The 22970-nt window shown below is 25.4% G+C and overlaps 1 protein-coding gene across 2 annotated transcripts in view; it reads left to right on the top strand.

Moving 5' to 3' along the window:
• The window catches only part of LOC101238783 (doublecortin domain-containing protein 1), a 76030-nt gene that overhangs the window by 46784 nt on the left and 6276 nt on the right, over positions 1–22970 (top strand). For both annotated transcript variants that reach the window (XM_065790196.1, XM_065790195.1), the window contains exons 19-31: positions 8913–9144; positions 9599–9704; positions 10284–10392; positions 14564–14643; positions 14885–15093; positions 15926–15996; positions 18213–18354; positions 18546–18790; positions 20159–20305; positions 20524–20620; positions 21565–21669; positions 22064–22170; positions 22289–22456. In XM_065790196.1, coding sequence (XP_065646268.1) covers positions 8913–9144; positions 9599–9704; positions 10284–10392; positions 14564–14643; positions 14885–15093; positions 15926–15996; positions 18213–18354; positions 18546–18790; positions 20159–20305; positions 20524–20620; positions 21565–21669; positions 22064–22170; positions 22289–22456 — 1818 coding nt within the window. The remainder of the gene's footprint in view (positions 1–8912; positions 9145–9598; positions 9705–10283; positions 10393–14563; positions 14644–14884; positions 15094–15925; positions 15997–18212; positions 18355–18545; positions 18791–20158; positions 20306–20523; positions 20621–21564; positions 21670–22063; positions 22171–22288; positions 22457–22970) is intronic.

The raw sequence follows: 22970 nt of genomic DNA, 5'->3' as shown, positions 1-22970 counted from the left end.
ATCATTTGAAGGAGGTATGAACTGCTTAGTTTTTGAGAATCTTAAATTAACAAAGAGTGAATTCTAAACTACATATAGTTAATGATCTTGTCAATAGATCTTAAGATGCTATTTGAAAGTGTGTCTTGTCAATAGATCTTAAGATGCAAGACTATTTGAAAGTGTGTCTTGTCAATAGATCTTAAGATGCAAGACTATTTGAAAGTGTGTCTTGTCAATAGATCTTAAGATGCAAGACTATTTGAAAGTGTGTCTTGTCAATAGATCTTAAGATGCAAGACTATTTGAAAGTGTGTCTTAAAGATGTGTTAAAGCAATGTCTAGTGTGAATTTTCATTTGTCAATAGCACAGTATAGAGCAAAACATTCGTTCAGTACCAAAATAAATTTGATGAACTTTTAAAATTACCTTTTTTTTTCAGTATGCAATCATTGTTTCTATATTTGTGGTACGTTGTGTATTATTTGTGGTAGGTTGTGTATTATTTGTGGTACGTTGTGTATTATTTGTGGTACATTGTGTATTATTTGTGGTACGTTGTGTATTACTTGTGGTACGTTGTGTATTATTTGTGGTACGTTGTGTATTATTTGTGGTACGTTGTGTATTATTTGTGGTACGTTGTGTATTATTTGTGGTACGTTGTGTATTATTTGTGGTACGTTGTGTATTATTTGTGGTACGTTGTGTATTGTTTGTGGTATGTTGTGTATTATTTGTGGTACGTTGTGTATTATTTGAGCAAAAGTAGTTTGTAATTATTATTTTTAATAAAAAAAGAAAAACTTTTTTAAGTTCTTTTTTCAAGTTAAAAAATTTTCTAACTATTCAAATATTTACAACAATAAAATTAATTTAAAAAATAAAATTAATATGTTTTATTAATTTAACTAACTAGTTTTATTATTCTATTTGTTAATTAAATGAAATTCGAACAATATATCTGGCAATATTTTGTCGCTGTTGCTTATTTTTAGCATAATGCAATGGTTGCTTATTTTTAACATAATCCAACACTTGCTAATTTTTAACATAATGCAACTGTTGTTTATTTTTAACTTAAGTAGTTGTGCAAATTAATGAAAAAATTATGCAAACTAAGACAGCGTTTTGTAAAATAAGAAAATTTCAAAGAAAATCTGAAAATTTATTAGTAATAAATTAATTAGGTAGTAAAATGGTTTATAAAAAACTTTATATACTTATCTGTATAAACTCATTACAAGGCATCAGAAACCGATATTTGAAGTATGCATAAATACACCTTAACAATTTTCTTTTGGGTGTATGTGTGTATATATATATATATATATATATATATATATATATATATATATATATATATATATATATATATATATATATATATATATTAGGGTGTTGACTTTTTGGTATACTTTTGAAGAAAAAAAAATTCACGGATATATGGGAGCCAATGTGTAATCAAGGGTCATGGTGGGTGACCTTTATCAAAAATTAAATAAAACCAATGACTTTTCAATTACTTTCAAACCAAAGTTCATCTGTTCATTATATAGAAAACTGGAGATACCAAAAATTTACCAAAAAGTCAACACCCTAATATATATATATATATATTATATATATATATATATATATATATATATATATATATATATATATATATATATATATATTGTTGTTTTGTATAACCTTAAAATTGGATACAAGATGTTGACACCACTCAAAATTACAAAACAAAATAAGATAACCAATTTAAATCATGTGTGTTTTCTAAACTGTTCATTTATAAGTTCATTTATAAGTGTTTTAAAAAGCTATAACCTTATCATTGTTATTTGGTTTTGATGTCACTAAATAACACAAATTAAAAAGGGTATAATATATATAAGTTTGAACAGTTGTTTATAATTATTTTTTAAAGATATAACATTATGATAGCTTATAAGTGTCAATGCCACTAAAAAAATAAAATTAAAAGAATAATAAGCAAATGACACAATTTGCAAATTAATAATTTATGGAATATAAACTCGTATTGAAAAGATACATGTAGCTTTACCAATGCTACTAAATGCTGTTGCATCTTAAGGTTACAAAATAAAATGAACAATAATTTAAAAAGGCATCTTCTTTTACTAAGTCATTTATAATCATTTTGAAAAGATACAACCTTATCATTGCTAACAGATGCCAATGACATTAAAGACTGCAAAATACAAAAGAAAACAAGCAAAAAAACATCTTCAAAATGTCATTTATAATGATTTTAAAAAGACTTCATCAATAAGATTACCATTGAAAAAACACATAAAATTGGGTATAACATAAAATCATAAACATTTAATTGGTTATTTACAAATATTTCGAAAAAATAAAACTTTACTATTGCTATTGATGTAGCAATTGCAATTGATATCACTCATAAATAAAAAAAATAAAGAAAAATGAAAACAGGCAGACAACCCCATCAAAATATGTCAATTATATACTTACAGTGAAAAGATACTTTTGACTTTACTACTGATACCAGATGTTGATGTCATCGGTAATAAATGTTGCAGCCACTAAATGACACAAATTAAAAATATGTATAATATATATTAATTTGAATAGTTGTTTATAATAATTTTTTAAAAATATAACATTACCATGGCTACTAAGTGTTAATGCCACTAAAGAATATAAAATAAAAGATCTAATAAGCAAATGACACCTTAATAGTTTATGGAATATAAACTTGTGTAGAAAAGATACATGTAGTTTTACCTCGTGTACTAAATGCTGTTGGCACTTAAGATTACAAATTATTCTTAAAAAAATTCTCATACTTGTTTATATCATTTTATTTATGATTTCATTTATAACTATTTTGAAAAGATATTAACCTTACCATTGCTACCAGATGTCATTAAAGACTACAAAATAAAAAAGATAACAAGCACAGAATTATCTTCAAAATGTATGTGATTTATAATAATTTTAAAAAGATATAATCAGTGAGATTATTATTGGAAAAAAAAGTTGTCACAATCTAAGAACACATCATAAAACAGTGTATAATATAAAATCATTTAATTGGTTTTTTACAAATATTTTGGAAAGATTTAAAAGATTTATAATGCTGCCACTAATAAATAAATAGAACTTTAATAGCTGGGAAGCAGATCGTCCTTTACCAATTGGATTTGTGATGCCGAGATTATCACAGTAAATAGCTATACTAATTTTATAATCAATAAATTTAGCAATCTCAGGAGATTAAAGTTAGAAAAAAAATGTGTTTAAAAATGGTACAATACAACCTTGTTTCTTCAGTTCAACAGATGTAACTGTTGGCATTTTGAATATTATCACAAAATACTTCTCACAAAAATTTTGAAATTATAAAATTTCACAGCAAAATTTTAGTTTAGAAACATTAATATCTGGCACTGACAGCATTTCCTTTAGATGCAGAAAAGTTAAATCTAAAATGTTTTGAGCACAACTGTGCTTACCTTGAAGATGCAAAGCTAATGCTCCTAAGTAATCGTCAGTTACTTGACATTGTTCTATTTCTTCAATTATTTAAACATCAAAACTATTTTCTAAAAGTACTGAACATTGCTTGGTATATTTTTGAAATCAATAGAGTGCCTTAAACTTTGAATAACATATATCACAAATAACAGAAGCTTTGTTTCCATGAATTCATAAGTGATTCTTTGTAAAACAATACTTAAAAGTTGTAAAAATACAGCAATTACATTTGTATGAAAAAACTTTTCATTTTGAGTTTAAAGTGTCTGTCAACTGATTGGTGTTTGAAGATAAATTTGCTGTTGAACATGGTTGAGTTTGATTATTGGTAACATCAATTGGGGTTACAAAATTGATTTGAACTGATGGAGTTAATGGAAAAGGAACAGGAAAAGAATCATTGAGGCGTCTTTGCTTGCGACAATAAATATCTTCAGAAAAAATATCGTTGTTTTGTAATTCATTAAGAAAGCTGAACGACATGGAGCATGATGATTGAGGATCAGAATGAGAACCTGAAGATTGAGATGGAGATTGGATGTTAAAGATGTTTGCTGGATGTCGACTACAAACTCAAGTGATTGTTCGTTTAATAATGCATTAAAATTTGTTTCATTAACTGGGCATCCAAGCCATTTAAATCCGATAATTTCAATGGCTTTGAATGTTAGACAAACTAAAAAGTATAATTATATATATATATATATATATATATATATATATATATATATATATATATATATATATATATATATATATATATAACCCATATGTATGTTCATTACAAATTATAGTAATAGATATAATAATTGTATCTATAATTTATAATATATATACATATGGGTTATTGATATAACAACACAAATACTTTGTTGAACAAATGTAAACAAATCAGACTTTGCCACAACTATTTTGCTACAATTTTTATAAGTAACTTTTAAAGCTTTTATATTTTTCTTATTTTAAATATATAATTCTTATGTTTATTAAATTTTATTATTGCATTTATTTATTAATATAATTATCACTTCAGAGATTTTTTAAAAGCGTTTGGAACAAGAAGATCCTAAGAACAAAAAAATATAGCGTATAATATAATGGATAAATATAACGGATGGATATAACGGATAGACTTCACTATTTGTAAGGAATTGATCAAGCATACACAAATTATGACTCACACAAAAAAATATAACTCCGATATCGGATAGTCTTTAATTTTTTCTAAATCATTCGTTATATTGGCGTTAGTTTTTTAAGAGTGTATGGAAAAACATCTTTTCTAATTGCCAGTGTTTCTATGTCTGCACTTAGAAACACTCCTTTTTTTCAATCTCACTTTATTATATGCTTTACATTGCCTGAGAATTTTCCACTTAACTATAGGAGCTAAATTAGCTTCTTTTAACTTCCATACCTGCTTTGAGAGCTCATTATCATTTTTGTATTTAGAAATATAAAGGAATAGTATGTTGAATTTCTTTGTTAGAAGAATTTGTAGACAATCTAAGTTCAACCGAGTGTGGTGTTTGTTTTAGTATACTTGGTAGGTGATTTGAATCAGCATGGAAATATTTTAATGTATTATAAGGTTTGAAATAAGGTTTAAAAGTGCAGTCACTAAGATTTACTTTATTTATTATGTTTGAGTTAGATAATTTGTAGTTTAAAATGATGGCATTTCTAAACAAGTGGTTATAATCATTTTAGGTAAATTGTAAAGATTGAATGTTTTATCAGCATATGTATATGTTAGATTAGATTTTCAAATAATTTTTTTGAAATTTGTAACGGTTTTTTAATTGTAATTTTAAATAGTTTTTTCTTGATTTAAATAAATGGCTGATGAGTGCTGAAAATGGCATAAAACTTTAAGTATCATAAAAAAGTTGTTTTATATAAATATTAGGGTATGCCAAAAACAAAATTTTACAAAAATTTCACTTGTCTGCAAAGAAAAACGACCCTTAACACATAAGGATATAAATTATATAAAAACATTATTGAGTGCTTATTTACTTAGTGGAACAATAATAGTTTTTATTTCTATAAATAATATTTGTTATAAAAACAATATTTTTTTCATTAAATTACTTAACTATCTTCTAATGCAGGATATTTTATCCTATAAAAAAAGTGTTATAAAAGCAGTTTATTTATTGAACTGCACTAAATCAGCAAATAACCGCTTCTTATTTATATTGCCAACAATTTTTCTGTGATTTTCGACCATGTTAAAAACATCATTTTGTACAGCTTCATCCTAAAGAATAGAAATATTTCAATCTTTAAATACATTATTTCAATCTGTTTTAAATGTTTTGTTTTGTTTGTGTTGATTTTTTTTCTAAATTATTAATTAATTTTCTGGTATACCTTTGTAAGTGTTTGAAGGTAATCGGAACAAAACTTGATTCCTCTCTCAACCAAAAATGGCTCAAATAGTTTTGAGCCATTTTTCATCATCTTTTAAGTTGTGAAAAAAATCAACCAAGACTTTTTCAAATTTAAGAAAATATTGCAGAATTTTTTTTAATTAATGGAAGAGTTGGTTTACCACAATTGAAACCAAGTGGTTTTCCATAATCTAACATTTTTTTTGCAATTTTTTTTTAACGATTCTTTCTTTATCATTTAGAGAAAGTTTATTTGGAAATAAATTTAATACAGATGCCTGTTCGGCTAGATACCAAGAGTGTCTGTTTAAAACTTGTTGGGATTTTTCAGCAGCCACATAAAAGATTTAAGAGTTTCTAGGTCGTCAAATAACTCTGAATGTAAATGGCTGAGCTGAAAGTCAAAAATATTTTGCATATAAAAATATTTTGAATATAAAAAATATTTTAAATAGTTGCTTAAATCAGATTCCATTAATTTATCTTTAAAGATTAACATCTTTGGTGCATACAGTAAATGCGCCATCCATCTGGCGTGATGACTAGTACCACATGTTTTCCATTTCTTGGGTTCCTCTCCACCTAATAAAAAAATTGCTAATTCTCCAGCTTCTTTATAATCATTTTGTGCGCGATGCTTAGATTGTAATACATTCTCTAAAAAATTGTGAGTTTTGTTTGCTTTTTTTAAGAAATTTTCAAGATCAAGGGTCCTATTAAAAATTTTGAGAGGAATTTTTTCAGAGTTAAACCATTCCTTTTTAAAAATTTTAAACTCTACATTATCATCAGATGTTGTCTCCTTTTGAAATAAAGTATTCCAAAATGACCCAAGAATCAGTTCTAAAACATGATGGCGACATGCAAGCCAGAGAAACGTTTTCATAGATTTGGTTTCAAGAAGAGTTGCCGCTCTGTTGCTCACTACAGTATTACAAGCTGTTGTATCAAAAACTTGGGCAACAATATTTTTCTTAAGATCCCATTCTTCTAAATCTACTATAATTCCTCTACAGATAGAAATTCTTGTACCAAACTGATTAGGTTTAACAGATAAAATTTTACCTTCCTAGCGATTTGGAAAACCATTTACTAAAACAGTTAAATCATTGAACTTTTTACCAGATTTTCACCAGCCTTCATAAGTTATCCATCCCAGTGAAGAGTTAAATAATCTGATTTAACTTTTGTTTTTAACTCTGAAACTTCTTGACATAATTTGCCTATTTTGCTTATGTGCTCTTCTAATCGTATTTATTGAAATGTCCACTTCTTTAGCTTTAACACCACCTCAAAACATATTTTAGAGTTTCTTATATCAAAAATAAAAGCAATTTAAAAACAAAAACAAAACAAAAACCTAGATCCACGATTGCAGAAATATTCATCAATAGCTGTGCATTTGATAATTTAGATCTGTCAGCTGTTGCTGTTTTTATTGGATGACAAATAAAGTTTCTTGGTAAAGTTAAATTTATATTTTGTGACACAACATCTTCCATGATTTCAATAGATGATTTTAAGTTATTTACTTTATGATTAATTTTAAAAGAGCTCTGAAAATCAGAGTGCTCAGACCCAAAAAACCAATCTTCAGTTTTAACTAAATATTTGTGAGCTGCAAACCAGACAATATCGTCTTCTGCATCTTTACATGGTCTGGTTTTTTTAGCATAATATTTCCAATTTGGAGAAATGATATCAAAAAATATCATTTATTATTTTTTTGAAATCTTGAACAAGTAAATCTTTCTTTCAAAATTTTTTACATTTAGACATAGCAAGCTTTTATCATAAAGGATTAGAATACTTTCAACAATGTATTTTTCCTGCTTGCAAAGAATATCAGCTTTATCCCAAAATACTTTAACAGTTTTTATTGTTAATTTAGCAGCTAACTTTAATTTTGAAATATCGCTTTTAATAATTAATTCTTTTTTATATTTGGAAAACACTTGAAATGAATTGTTCATCATTTTTAAGTGATACCTTAACAAACAAAAGCAGAAATTTAATTAAAGCATATTATTTTCATATTTATAAAAAAGTGTTTAATAGACCAATTGAAATCAAAAAAAATTTAAGAAATATATAAACCTAAAAAATTGTAGACATCACGAGTAGTAGGCATAGAATTGTTATTAATATCTTTAATCAGGTATCCACTACTATACTAACAAAATTATCTGATAATTTCAATGTTTTTGTGTATTTCTTTTTTATTGACTCCGCCAAATTGTTTTTTGTTGATTAATATTTCTTTTGTGTAAGAGATGCCATTTTTAAAATGAATTAAGACTTTTATGACTAATAGAAAGATATTAACAATTAAACATGATGATTGATTTTTTACTTTAAAACAAATGCAAAAGTTAATATAGTTGTAGAATTAATTCATTTTTTATAACGATACTTCAATTAGTATTATAAATTTATTCAGTAACAACTATTTAAAAATTGTAAACTTTCTTACAAAAAAAAACATTAATATTATTTTAAATAGGTTATATCTAGTTTTAACAATTTGTTAAAATACAAGCTATGATAAGCATATTGTTGATGTAATGGAAGTTTTGTGTTTATGTCATTATTCAAATAATTCAGACTTAAAATGAACTTAGAGATATGCTGCGTAAACACTTTCAAAACAAAAAATGTTTTTTATAGTAATAAGAAAAATATTTGATGCAGACAAGTAAAATTGACTCTTTAAAAAATTTATGTGATACTGTGGCCTATCTTAATAATATATACATCTAATGTATATAATATATTTTTTTTATTTCTTAATTTTCTTAATCTTATTCTTCTGATTAATCTTAAACATTATTTTGTTTTTTCCTCGCTATCCCATTGGTTTTTTCTCGCAATCCTATTGGTTTTTTCTCGCTATCCTATTAGTTTTTTCTCACTATCCTATTGGTTTTTTTCCTCGCTATCCTTTTACTTATATATATATATAATTTTTTTTATATTTATAAAAAGATAAATATTTAATACAATTTTTATAGTTTCTTGAACGATGTACAGAAGTCCTGAATCTACCTTCTGCAGCAAGACGATTGTTTTCATCTGAGGGCATAGAAATTTTTTCATTGTCCAACTTAAATGAAGATGATTTAGTTTATGTTTCATGTGGTGAAGTATGGATTAAACCATCACATGAAGATGAAATGACACTTGCCAGTCTAATTTCTGATGTTAACAAAGTTCGTCAGTTTTCATTGTTTCGACAGCAAAATGGTATTCTCTTCTTTTATGTTGTATAAAAATTTAAATTTTGTGCGTGTTTTGATGTCATTTTTCCACATACTTAAAATTTAAATTGTGTGTATGTTTTGAAATTTTACACATACTTTCGAGAAAGTGCTCAATCGATTATGACAGCTATAATGTATTGAAAACAAAACTTTTTAACTACAATTAGTGTGATGCTATTCACAATAACTGGGGAATGTAAAGTTTTTTTTTATATATACTAGTTTGTACTTGATGATTGCAAATAGTATATTTATGATTTTTTTACAGATTTTTATTTATTGTTGTATATTTCTTTTTATACTTCATGTTAATGTAAAATAATTAATATTATGTATATATAAATGTAGTATGTATAATGCTTTTATGATTATTTTTTATGATTTTATGAAATAAATATTATGTATAGATAATATTTGTAATATATTTTTTTGTATAGGTTTAATTGTATCTGCACCAAATGACATGTCTAAATACACAAGTTTGCATTTAATCGAGGAACCTTCTGTGAAACCAGATGAAAACAAAGTTGAGCTCCAAAATAAGTAAATATTTTACAGTATTTATAATATCTGTCTAATTTTCTAGTCAACAGTTTTACAGCTTGTTTTTTTTAAACAGTTGTTTTAATCATTATTATAATAGTGAAAAATTTATTTTTAGCTTCTTAAGATTATAGTTCAAGTTATCATTTTAAGTTTGTTTAAAATATGGAGAAAAATTTTTTTCTTCTCTTAAACTTAAGTTTAAAGTATTGTGGAACCACTTTATATGCATAATGTTTTACAATCAAAGGTTCATCTTCTGTTCAGTATTTATGTCTTAATAGTCTAATCACTGTTAAATACCAAACTATAAGTTTATATATTTTTGAACCAAAATATTTACTAATAATCACAAACTAAACAGATTTTAGCACAGCTGAATTACAAAAAATGTAATTTTCTAATTTTTTTTAATTAAAATTTAATTTGTTGTTTTAATATTTATTACTTCATTTACTTTAACCTTGCTCACTATCTCAATTACACAACTTTTACCTCACTCTATTAACTTACCTCTATTTTTTCATTAAAAAAAAAATGTCAAGTAAATAGGTGAAAAGAAAAAATGTTTTTGTTTAGGGAAGATGAAAAGCAATATAACGTATGTCTTTACAAATGGGTGTATGCTGATGAATTCATTCATTTGAAGGAAAATCCAAATTATGTTATTAATATTTATAACAACCAGGTTAGTTTTAATTTTTCACGCTGACATTATTTTTGTTTTTCATAAATTCAACTAATAAATAATTCGGTTTTTTTTTATATTAATGGAATAGATATTCTATATCATGATATTTTAAATGAAGATAATTTTTCAAAATGGTAAAATGTAAAAGTAAGCGGGAAAAGAAATTAAACTATTTGATTTTTAATAATTAATTGTTTACAGTATCACGTCTTGTCGGTTTCATTATTAAAAAAATGGAGCGTTTCGTTTAATAATGAAACCGACAAGAGTTACTGAATCAATGACTTCATTAATTCACAATATCATAACAAACAATATTTTTAATCATTCTCTTAAAAAAGGAATCATTAAATGCGATATTACAGGTCATTTTCCAACGCAACCTAGCTTATAGCATATTCGTTAAAACATTCCGCAATATTTATGACGCAAATTTTCCTAAAATTGAAATAAATCAAAAGCTCCAAAAAATAAGATTTCTATGGACAACCAATGTACTAATAAAATCTTCTAAAAATAAACAAAAGTTTTAGATTAAGTTTTTGAAATCCAAATCAGTTGAAAATATAATATTGCTATACTATTGTCTAATTATAATATAATATGCAGAATATAGTATGTGTTAATAATAAATTATCTTAAAATTGTGTTAGCACAGCTTGTTCTTTATGTCAACTTTGCAAATAGGTGTAATCTGCTATTTTTTGTGTTATATGAGAAATATTTAGTAAAAATGTGAGGTTTTTACTTTTACTGTTATTTTAAAAAATTATTTGGGTGATTTTATTTTTTGTTTGTTTGTTTGTTTGTTTTATTTTTTCTAGTTACACAAATCCTTTTTTATGAAGGATATATTTAGAAACAAATTTTTTTGTTGTGGGTGGTGTTATTTATTTAAAGTACTTATAAAGTACAGTAAGTAAAATATACAGTACAGTAAAACTTCAAATAAAATAATTTCATCTTATATCAATGTCCTGTGAAAAAATGTTAAAAAGAAAAAAAAAAAGTATTATACAAATAATCAGTTAAAAGTTTTATATTATTTTGATTGTCTTATTGTTATTGGAATCGTTATTGGAAGTTTATTGTATAAAAAAGCACTAAAATAAAATGACTTCAATGAATTGAGAATAAAATGCCTTTTTTTAAGTATTGTCTAGAATAGTGGTCCAGAATTGAAAACAACTGGTCAAAGAACAACAACAACTACATAAAAAACATACTATTGAAACACAATGCTTGAGGCAATGCTAAATTCACTATGATATTTGAAAAATCTAATGCATACCAACAATAATTGATGCTGTTTGTTCTGCATTGCTTGCGTATTGCGTATTACTGAATAAATGTCAGGCAGTCTTACCATTACTTGTTGATTCAGAGCAACCAGACATAGGTATATCAATAATTTCATTTTCTGAATCTTGAATAAGTCTTTTTTTTTTTAGCTTCAACTTTTTTTTTCTCTGCAATTGACTTTGATGTTTTCTTTGACTCCGTGTTGAACCACAAAAGGAACAACACTGACTTAAATTAATAGCTGTAGATAATGCAGTGGCTACCTTTCCATCTATAATTGTAACTCATACTCAATACTCAAGCACAGCATGAGTATTGAGTATGAGTATTGAGTAGTTAGTGTTAATCAAGATAGCTCTGCTTTCATCACATCAGTTGTCTCCTTCACCTATATTGTGAAATTCTGCAGTGCAACATTAGTAATGGATGTAAATTTTTCCAAATAATTTTCTCCACTACACCAGAAAACTTTTTCAACTCTAGTGGTACAAAGCAGATAAAAAATAAACTTGCTTCAAAAAAAGGCTTCTGTTTCTCTATTATTAGTACATAATATAGTATAAAATTGTGTAAAAATGTTCTGCCCAGTCAACCAAACAAAACCTACTTTCAAGTGTAGAATCAAGCTATCAAATTGATAAGAATATTTAGTAACTTTTTGTACAGTTTGATCTACCAATGTTTGGAATTTGGCTGCTGCAGAATAATTTTTTGCTATCCATAATTTATGGTGACACAAACACCTCTCTTTTGCCTCACACACATATATTTATGATGGATTTAAATTGTAATAATTTCAAGGGCTGATTTGGGATTTGCTCACCTTATTATCAAACCAAAGATTCTTCAGATGTATTATCAAAATAGTTCAGTATCGTTATTAAAAAGCTTTCTTGCTTTTTTTGCATCTTTTTTTCTACCATCCTTCCATCATCCATGCTTCCACAGATGTGTGCTACTAGCATACAATAACTCACGCAGATTGGAAGCTGAAAATGTTGCAACTTTTCTTTTCTTTGTTTTTATAGATAAATCTTCAAATGCTAATGTAGGTCTGTCCAGTTGTTTATTTTTATTCTCCTCCATTAACATGGTTATTAAAACCGAGCTAATTCTTTCTATTAAACTCTTCAGTGGTACGATTACTTTGAGTCCATTTCTTACTATATGCAGAAATAAATTTTCAGAATTGACTCACAAACTTTTTTCTGAAACTTCAGATATTGTTCTTTAATTAAGTTAATATACAATGTATTTAGTTAGTATACAAGTGTATTGTCTTCCTTTTTATTGACCGTGTTATATGTTTTTGCCCATGTTTTTTTTTTTTAGTTTTGTAAATTAAAATTTTTGTGCTGAATTACAAACTTTAGTCAGAAACAATAATTCAAATAAAAGTGGTATAAAAGCATGATGTAGAAAGAAAAAAAGTATATTTAGTCATTTAAAAGCAAAAGTTATACAACAAAATACAACACATTAAGCATATTTAAAGTTGCTATAAAAGTTATAAATATTAGTGTAACACCTTTTAAAATGCTGATAACATATAGAGTAACATTATAATATTTTAAAAAGTACAATATTTAATGTAAATATTATTTATTATTTTTACATTTTTCTCTTTATAATTTTTTTTTTCTATTAGTCTAAATATGATGCCTCCACTTTAACCACATAATTTGTCTATTCATTTACATTTTATGTGTAAATAAATAAATTGATATCTTTGTAATGGCTCAAAATTATTATAACATCCAAAATCTTACAAAAGTATTTATAGTTTGGTTCTTATTGGTCTACTGTGTTTTGGTTGCTTTTTCTTTTATAAAAATTTTTGATGGAAGTAAAGTCTTTGTTTATAAAGCAAATTCCGCAGCTTCAAAGGTTGGTACTTTTGATAGGTATAGCAATTGTGGCTTTATGGGTTAGAGTTCTGGCTTCAGAATTGGAGGTTTGAGGTAAGAAGTTGGCTCTGCCCATATATGCATTGTTGGTAAAAAAAGAAGTCTGAACTTTCTGGTTAAATCCTAATCTGCTGTGCTCTGTGATAAGACTTTTAGGACTTCTTGGAACATCTAAATAACTGACAAAAAAAATAAAAATAAAAAAGTGAAAAAATAAAGAATTCTTCTTTTTTTTCATAGCAAACTTTATTTATACTAGGTCAACGAATTTTTAAGTTTGGTGTTTGCTTGTATTATTATAAAGTATATGACAAAATATATGTTGATTATTATTCCTAATGATAAGTATTGTCAGTTTTAGTGATTTCTAATTAGTGATGATTTCATTTGGCAGCAAATTCCACACATTTAGGTTCTAAGTTAAAAAAAATTTTTTTAAGGGTGTTTTAAATAGTTATTTTTTATAATTAAAGGCAGTAAAGCATCCGATATCACTTGCAAGTATTTAATATGCATTTACAAGTATCCAATATAAGAATCTGATATGCATTTACAAGTATCCGATATGCACTTACAAGTATCCGATATGCACTTACAAGTATCCGATATGCACTTACAAGTATCCGATATGCACTTACAAGTATCCGATATGCACTTACATCACTTTTGTAAATAGTTAATGGGAACTATTTAAGAAATAATCCAAGAAAATGAGCAATAAATTGATTCAAAACTTTTTCTCCAAAATTTTATCTTCATATTTTTAAGTAATAAAAGTGTTTTAATCAAGTCAAAAGCAAGTCAATTATAAGCAAATCAGTCAAAAGCAAGTTAATTATAAGCAAATCAGTCAAAAGCAAGTCAATTATAAGCAAGTCAAAAGCAAGTCAATTATAAGCAAGTCTGTAAAAAGTTTATTTGATCTTACTCAAAATACAAACTTAATATTTATTTTTTAGACTACTGCAAATGAAGATCTTGTTATTTGTAAGCGTCAGATTGATATCCCTACTCAAAGATGGACTTTAGAAATGGATGGGTAATTTTATCTACTTTTTTTTTAAACAATATTTTTATTTTTTGTTAAAAAACATTGAATTTACAAAAAAGGTTCAAAGTTTGAAAAGTACATAGTGAGTAATAGCTATACATAAATATATAAATATTTATAAATAAATTAATGTGAAAATATATAAATTATTTATAAATAAATTAATATAAAAATATATAAATAGTTTATAAACAAAGTTTGTAAATAAATTTTACTGGAATTATTTTAGATCAATTCATTCTAAAGCTAATCCACAGTTAGTTATGGCAGTGTGCATGCCTGTAGTGAAAAATGACAATTATAAAAATGTTTTCAAAGATGCACGACTTATAGTTACTAATAAAAAAATTTTAGTTAATGGAAATTCGAATCAACTTTTTAAGATTGATGAAGTTTCAGGATTTATGAAAGCTTTTGCAGCTGATCAAGTTAATATTGGTGAGTCATATTTTTTTTTTTTTTTATGCTTTATAACAAAGTCCTGTTTATGGGGCTTTTCCTTTTTACAACTTAGATTTTACAGTTTGCACTGTCATTAAATCAATTACTTCAGTTACCATGATGCTTTTTTATTTATCTATGATTCCTATAATTTGTAAGAACCTTCCATCCCACTTTTCCTAAGGTGGTGCAGATCTATATTGCTTGTTAAGATTATTAAAGGAGATTTTTTGCACTAATATTTTTTGATAAAGGTGATGTTTTTTGGTTCCAAACAAGTTTTTTTAATGTGTGAATGTGTCTTGTTTCATTAACTCAATACTTCTATAGGTTACACCAACTAGCTTTACAACATTTTTTTTTGTTGTTTCTCATCTTTCTTGCAAGCTTTTTAAAAATTTCTCTGCATAGTGAGTTTAATTCTGTAATCGTGGATGATTGCAGAATTAAAAATTTTGTTTTTAAAATAATTTTTTTATAATAATAATAATAATACAATCTATTAAACATTAAAATTGTTGTTAAATCTGTTTTATTATAATTTATTTTAACAATGTTAAATTATTTTATTTAATAGTTATATAAATATTTTTATTTAGCATTTAGTTTAAGCAATTTTATTAAGCAAAGTTATTTTTTATTTTGTAAATTTTTCTTAATTATAAATTATGATAAACTAATTTAATAAGAAGAAATAATAAAAACTTAAATTTGTAAAATTTTAGAGAAATGTTATATAATCATAAAAAAATAATAAATTATAAAATTTCATTAAAAAAAGAAAAAAGAAAAGGAAGATAAAGTTTAGCATTATGATGTTTTTATTTAGAAGTGACTGCTTCCAATAAAACAGGTGTTTGCACATTTGCGGTGTTTGGTGAAAACAAAATTATCCAACCAGTGAGTATGATGTATTTATTATTTTTTTAATGCAAAAACTTTATAAAATTCGGTATTATTTTATTAAATACTCATTCTTTTTCATCATCAGAATCCCCCTATCATTATACCTATTACAGGCCTTGTTACGAGATTTCGCTGCATAACGAAAACGATAAACAAAATATCTTTTTAATAAAATATTTACATCAAAAGAAATCGTGCATTTTTATAAACTATTATGACAAAAAATAATTTTTATATTTAAAAGGAATTTATATATTTAATTCCTTAAGATAAAACTTAAAACGCTTTATTTTTTTTAACTAATTTTTAACAACAACTAAAATATTTACATCAAAAGAAATCGTGCATTTTTATAAACTATTATGACAAAAAATAATTTTTATATTTAAAAGGAATTTATATATTTAATTCCTTTAGATAAAACTTAAAACGCTTTGTTTTTTTTTAACTAATTTTTAACAACAACAAAAAAATTATTAAAAAACTGTTTCTTTAACAAAAAATCTATTAGTTTACAATTGCGGTCAAATGCTTTTACTTACGACTTTATTTCTTCTGAATAAACGTCACGTTAACGAATCAATAGATAATTTAAATATTATAAAAGATAAAAGTTTTTGCGTAGCGCAAAACTGCTGAACGCATAGGCAAATCGCCTTTTCGCAGGCAAAATGTGAGCTGTGTAACGCTTCTTAATAAGGCCTGCTATTACAACTACCTTAAAGCTGACTTTGGGAAAGAAATATTTTTTGTTTTTCTGTTGACAAATGTGCTTCTTATGTAACTTCTTGGACTCAGACTGGCATGGAATCTTTTATTCCCTCTCAACAATTCCAAGTCAAGCCTCACTCCTCCATGGTTTTCCTCACGCTGTGCTGATGCAATTTCCAATCATATGATTACTTCCATATCCATCACCAAAACAATTCTACAGAAAACAGGTCTGTTGACTATTGCTAAAAACCATTGTAAAAAGGTTTTGTTTAATGCTAAAGCGTTCACATTCTCAGGCCACAAAATCTTGTATTTCATCTCAAAAACTAGGTTCCAGAGACTTCTGGAGAATCTTTAACAGTGCCTGTAATAATGGCAAATCTGTTATTCCTCCTCTCTTGCATGGTTCAGATTTACCTCACCTAAGGACAAAGCTGAATTGTTGGCTAAGAACTTTTTATCAACCTTCTCTTGATTCCACTAATCACATTCGACCTGATATACCGACAAACAGGCTGATTCATTGCTTGATATTCGTATTACTCCAGCATCTGTGTCTAAAGTGATTTCCTGCTTAGACTCTTCTACATTTTGTGGTCTGTGCAACTTACCTGTTATAGTATTGCAGAAGTGTTCTCTAGAACTATCGTATATACTTTCAAAACTATTTATCAAATGCTAAGCAGAGTCTTGTTTTCCATCCTGCTAGAAAGCGGTATCTATTATTCGTTAAATGCATTGTAAAAATAGTTGAACCTGCTCTTGCAGCCTTCAACCATTGTCACATTGGCGTAGTGTTGCTTCTCTTTCTCTTTTCTATAAATACTATAATGGGCACTGCTCTAAAGAGCTAGCATCTCTTGTGCCATCTACAAATATTCATTCTTGTGTTACTCATCATTCAATTAATTCTCATTATTTTACTGTGACTGTGCTTAAGGCTCCAAAAATTCTTGTTTGTCTAGTTTTTTTCCTTGAACATCAGTTCTTCTGAAATTTACTCCCTTCATTTTGTTTTCCTGATTCATATAATTTGCAATCTTTTAAGTTGTCTGTCTATCTTGAAAAAATTCTTTTTAATTCATTTTATTAAGAAATTTGGTGTTGGTGCTTTTGTTAGCAAAATATTTCTTTACCTTTAATATTATTTCTATTGGTTTACCTTTAACATTATTTCTATTAGTTGATCTTTAACAGTATTTATATTGGTTGACCTTTTATTACTTTGTTTGGCTTTAGTTTCTGTTATTTGTTAATTATTTTGATTCTGTGATAAACAATTTCAGAAAACAATATTAGACATTTTTTATTTCAGAAGAGAACGTTATACATTTTTTGTTGTGTAAATTTTAAACACAGATCTTCTAAAGTTTTACCTAAAAAAACATGTTTTTTACATTAAAAAAATATTGCAATAAAGAAAATAGTAAAATAAAATGGTGTTTAAGATTATAGAATTCTTTGATGCACAAAATTACTGTATTTTTATTTGAAAGGGTTTTGTTTGGAAAAAGCAAAAGCCTGATGGTTCTATAAAAAAGATATTGCTTTGCGAGAGTTGTGGAATTGTTGTTCGTGGAAGCAAGAAGTTAGAAGCAATTAACGGTTTTGTAGAATTTTCCTGTGCTATTGGAAATGGTAATAGTTTTATATATATTAAAAAAAAATTAAACTTTCTTATTTATACTTGTTTGTAGTCTGATTTTAATGATTTTAAGAAAATAGTTTCTCTAATTCTTCTCTGTTCATGTTTCTTAATTTTAAATATAAAAAAAGTGTTATTTAAATTCAAAGAGTTTATTAAAAAAATTTCTTTTTAATATTTTTAGCAAAAAAGAATAAAATAAAAATTAAGGGATCATTTTTATGTTTAAACAATCGAATTGATCTTTCTCCTCCGCAACTTGAATCAACATTATTTTTATGTGAAAAACTTCTTGAGCTTCGGCAAGATGCTGGTACTTGTAAAACTGTTAATAAAGTAATACCAAGTAATCCTGCAGTGAGGATTCTTGCTCATAAAAATGGCTGCAATGATGATGGGGTTCTAGTTATTGGAAATTCTATTCAACAGGTTGTTGTTTTTTCCATTTGTAACCCCCTATTCAACAGGTTGTTGTTTTTTCCATTTGTAACCCCCTTTAAAGTGAGTTTTTTTGTTTTGTTTTCTTTTGAAAAAAGGAAAAAAAAAAATTTTTGCATTTATACTTTTTTCAAATCTATGCAACATGGTAGTATATAATACTGTAATACTTTTACAAACATAAAAAATAAATAATAAAATTGCAAGTTCTTTATTTAAACACTCCATGTTTAAGCTTTAATATATAAATTTTAAAAAAATCGAAAACAAACAAAATAAATTTTTAATGCATTCTTTTGGATTTGCCATCTACCGAATGAATGCAAAAAAGCAACATTAAAAACTTTTACTAGCATCATAGTGATGTCAGGAACGTAATATTATGGGTATAATATTCTGTTCTTAACATCATCATTATGTGCCATCGTCATCATGTATCATCATCATTAATTTTATTAAACATTTTAACTTTTTTTTTTTCTATGGAAATAAATTATCAACAAAATTATGAACTCTAAGTTATTACTATTATTACTTTTTATTTGGGCTAGAAATTGAGTTATTGAGAAGATAGAAAAAGGGGGGGGGGGGAGAAGATAAAAAAGGGGGAGCTCTGTAAAAAATTTTTAAAAAGTTTTCAAGTTAAATTTTGGAAAAGCATTGTCATGTATCCGTGACAAGCATCACATCCACATAGCAACAACCCGCATTACTTACATGAGGTGATTTGGTATATAACTAAACAATGAAGGTACTAATATAAAGTGCTTTAGTATAATGTTGAAAGATGTTTTAGATTACATTAATAAGAACTCATATATTTCATACATGAAAACTCATATTTTTTATGCATGGGAACTCATATATTTCATACAAAACATGTTAATAGATTTGTAATAGATTTATACCCTTTTTAATATTATAATACTTGTTAGGAATACTCAAAATTTTCTTAGATTTATAATTGTTTTATTAATTAACAATTTTTATTGTTAATTAATAAAATAATTATTGTTTTATTAATTAACAATAAAAATTTAGTTATTGTTATTGTTACATTTTTTTATCAATTTGATTTCACTTTACTCTAAAGATGGCTAAAATTTGAAAAAATTAAAATTTTTTTTTTTTTAAATTTAATTATTTTTTTAGAAAAAAGTTGTAATTAAACATTTTATTATATTTAATTATGTGTTAATAATACATTTCATACATATTTAATATATTTTATACATTTTGTTTGCTATTCCTACATATATTTTTATATATTACTATATATATTCACATATTTTTATATATTTACATATTTTTATGTTTATATTTTTTTATATATTTACTACATTGTTTATTTAACTTTAGTTATTGGATCAATGCACTTCCAGGCTAAATCTTTCACAATCAGCTCGTCTTCTCTTTCTTATGAATGGTGAATTAGTAACTAATATGAATCAAATTCTGAAGCCATACTACCCAGAGCTAACTTATATTAAGCAAGGCTTTCTTCAGGTTTTAAAGTTTGTTACTTTATTCATGCAAAGGTTTTATTACAATGTTATATATTTAATTGGTATTAAAACTCTGAATTTCCTAGTTCACTCAGTATAAGCTCAAAGTTTTTACAAAGGATAAATACAATCTAATATCTTAGTTTAAAAAAAATCTAAAGTTAAAATAATAAGCAACTTTGAAGACAATTTTTCCAAAACTATGTTTGATTTCTAAAGATTTTGAATGAAGAAAATAATGATATTGAACGACTTGACGTTAGAATTCCAGTTGATGTTTGGGTTTCAGTTGGAGAATCCTACATACCTCTTCAAGGTAATTTTTTTTAAATGAAAACTTTTTATGCATGAGTTGTTTTAGTTATTGATTGAATCTTTTTCAAAATAGTTAAGAAGATCTTAGAAGATCTTAAGAAGATCTCAAGATTTTAATTTGTTATAAGTCAATTCGGATTTAACGTTTAAATCTTTTGTTAAAAAGATACATAGATCAATTCAAAAAAAAATTGTGTTTTAAACATTAGCTCTGTAATAGGGCGTATCAATTCTGTAATAGGGCATATTATTTCTGTGATAGGGGTGTCATTTTAAAATTTCAATTTCAAAATGTTATATTTAAAAAACATTAGAGTTTTACAATAATTTTATAATAATTTTTTGTAGCTTAACTCCAGCTACATTTTACTTTTACTGTTTATGACTAAAAAAAATGATAATAAAAAAATATGTGCACCCTTAGGTTCGGCATCTTAAAGTCCTTTTTACCCTGCGATAAAATGATTTTATTGAGAGAGTTTTAAAAGCCTCGAAATGGACGCTTTTCAAAAATTGAAATTTTTAGGGTATTTTTATTTGAAAAATTGTATTTAAAAGTCTTCAACGTCTATTATTTACCTTCAAGAGCAGAAAGATGATATTTTTAAACATAAAAAATTTTAAATCAAAAAATTAGGACTCTAATAGGACTCTTCACTCTGAAGAGTATTTGAATTGGGGCAGAAGCCTCAAATAATATATATATTTTTTTATTACTATTATTTTTATTTATTTATTCAAAACAACTTTTTATTAATTTAAAGCAACTTTTTTTTATTTAAAACAACTTATTTTTTTATTTAAAAAACTTTATTTATACTAAATCAACTCTTTTAAACAACAAGTGCTTTTGTCTTATTTCATGCTATGAGTTTTTGTTTTTTCTCCTTTGAAAATTGCTGATTTTTTAAAGTTATGTATAATGCTTTATTTTGTCTGTTTTAGACCCTGAAAAGTCTGAAAAGTTTATATCAACATCAAAACAATTAGCAAAGTTGCAAATGATTAATGATTTGCAAGTTAAAAAACATAAACTTCGTCACAGTAAAGGTACAAAAATATTTCTTCTTTTTTTGACTTTGTAATTATCTAGTTGTTGAATCATCTGATAGGAAATTTAAAGCTTATAATGTCTAAAATAACAAATTTAAAATATAAATTAATAATATTATTAGTATGAATGATAATTATGAATAGATTAATTTTTTAAATATACTATTTATATAGTATTATATTTATTAATATAAATATATACTATTTAATTTATGAACTTACTCAATTTTACTAATTTTAAACTGATTATTGTCATTAGTTATTTTTTATTGTCATATGGTCATCGGTTATTTTTATTGTCGCATTGTCATCAGTTATTTTTGATGTCATATTGTCACCAGTTATTTTTATTGTCATCAGTTTAAAGTCATTAATGCATCACTTGTTTTAGCTCGTCGATTATTAGAGCTTTCGTCAGAAACAAGCATTAAACCAGTTATCATCAAATCAATTGAAGAACCACCAAAAGAAATTGACCAATCAATCAGTCAGCTCCAAGTAAATTTTTTTACTTTAGATTTAAAATAATATTTAAGTTGAAAGTAAGCAATATTTATTTTTAAATTCAATTTCAATTTTATTTTAATATTTGTTTTTTGTTTTTCATTTTTTGTAGAAGCATTTGAATGATGTTAAGTTGCAAGAAAGAAATATAACAAGTGACTTGCTTAAAAAATCTAACAAAAATTTGTACACTATGCCCCAAGCACTAAAATTATTTGTTTTTCTGAATGGTGAAGATCCTAATGTCACCAATGTTGTTTTTGCTAGAACATTTCAGGAGGTGAGTTTTTTGCTAGAACATTTCAGAAGATTTTTTTGTTCTTGGAATATTTTTATGTTAGAGAAACTTTTGTAAAAGTTTTTAAATATGTGATTATTTTAAAATACATGTATACAGCCCTCAGAATTAGTGTCAGCCTTTAGCAATGCTGACCTATTTCTTTGTTGTTATCGAAAAAATTTTGTGCGGACCTGATGCTGACCAAAAAAGGTTCAAGATCTGCAATTTATTGCAAATTTATTTTTTTTAATTATGAAAGCTGTGTTTATATTTATTTGTTTATATATATATATATATATATATATATACACATATATATATATATATATATATATATATATATATATATATATATATATATACACATATATATATATATATATATATATATATATATATATATATATATATATATATATATATATATACATATATATATATATACATACAGTGCTAGAAGTGGAGATAAAAAAGTAATGGGGTGGTATTCGGTAAATTAATAATACCAAATAAT

The sequence above is a fragment of the Hydra vulgaris genome, chromosome 02 (assembly GCF_038396675.1).
Source record: "Hydra vulgaris chromosome 02, alternate assembly HydraT2T_AEP".
Classification (NCBI taxonomy): domain Eukaryota; kingdom Metazoa; phylum Cnidaria; class Hydrozoa; order Anthoathecata; family Hydridae; genus Hydra; species Hydra vulgaris.
Note: the sequence above shows the minus strand (reverse complement) of the source record. Positions and strands in the feature narration are given on the sequence as shown.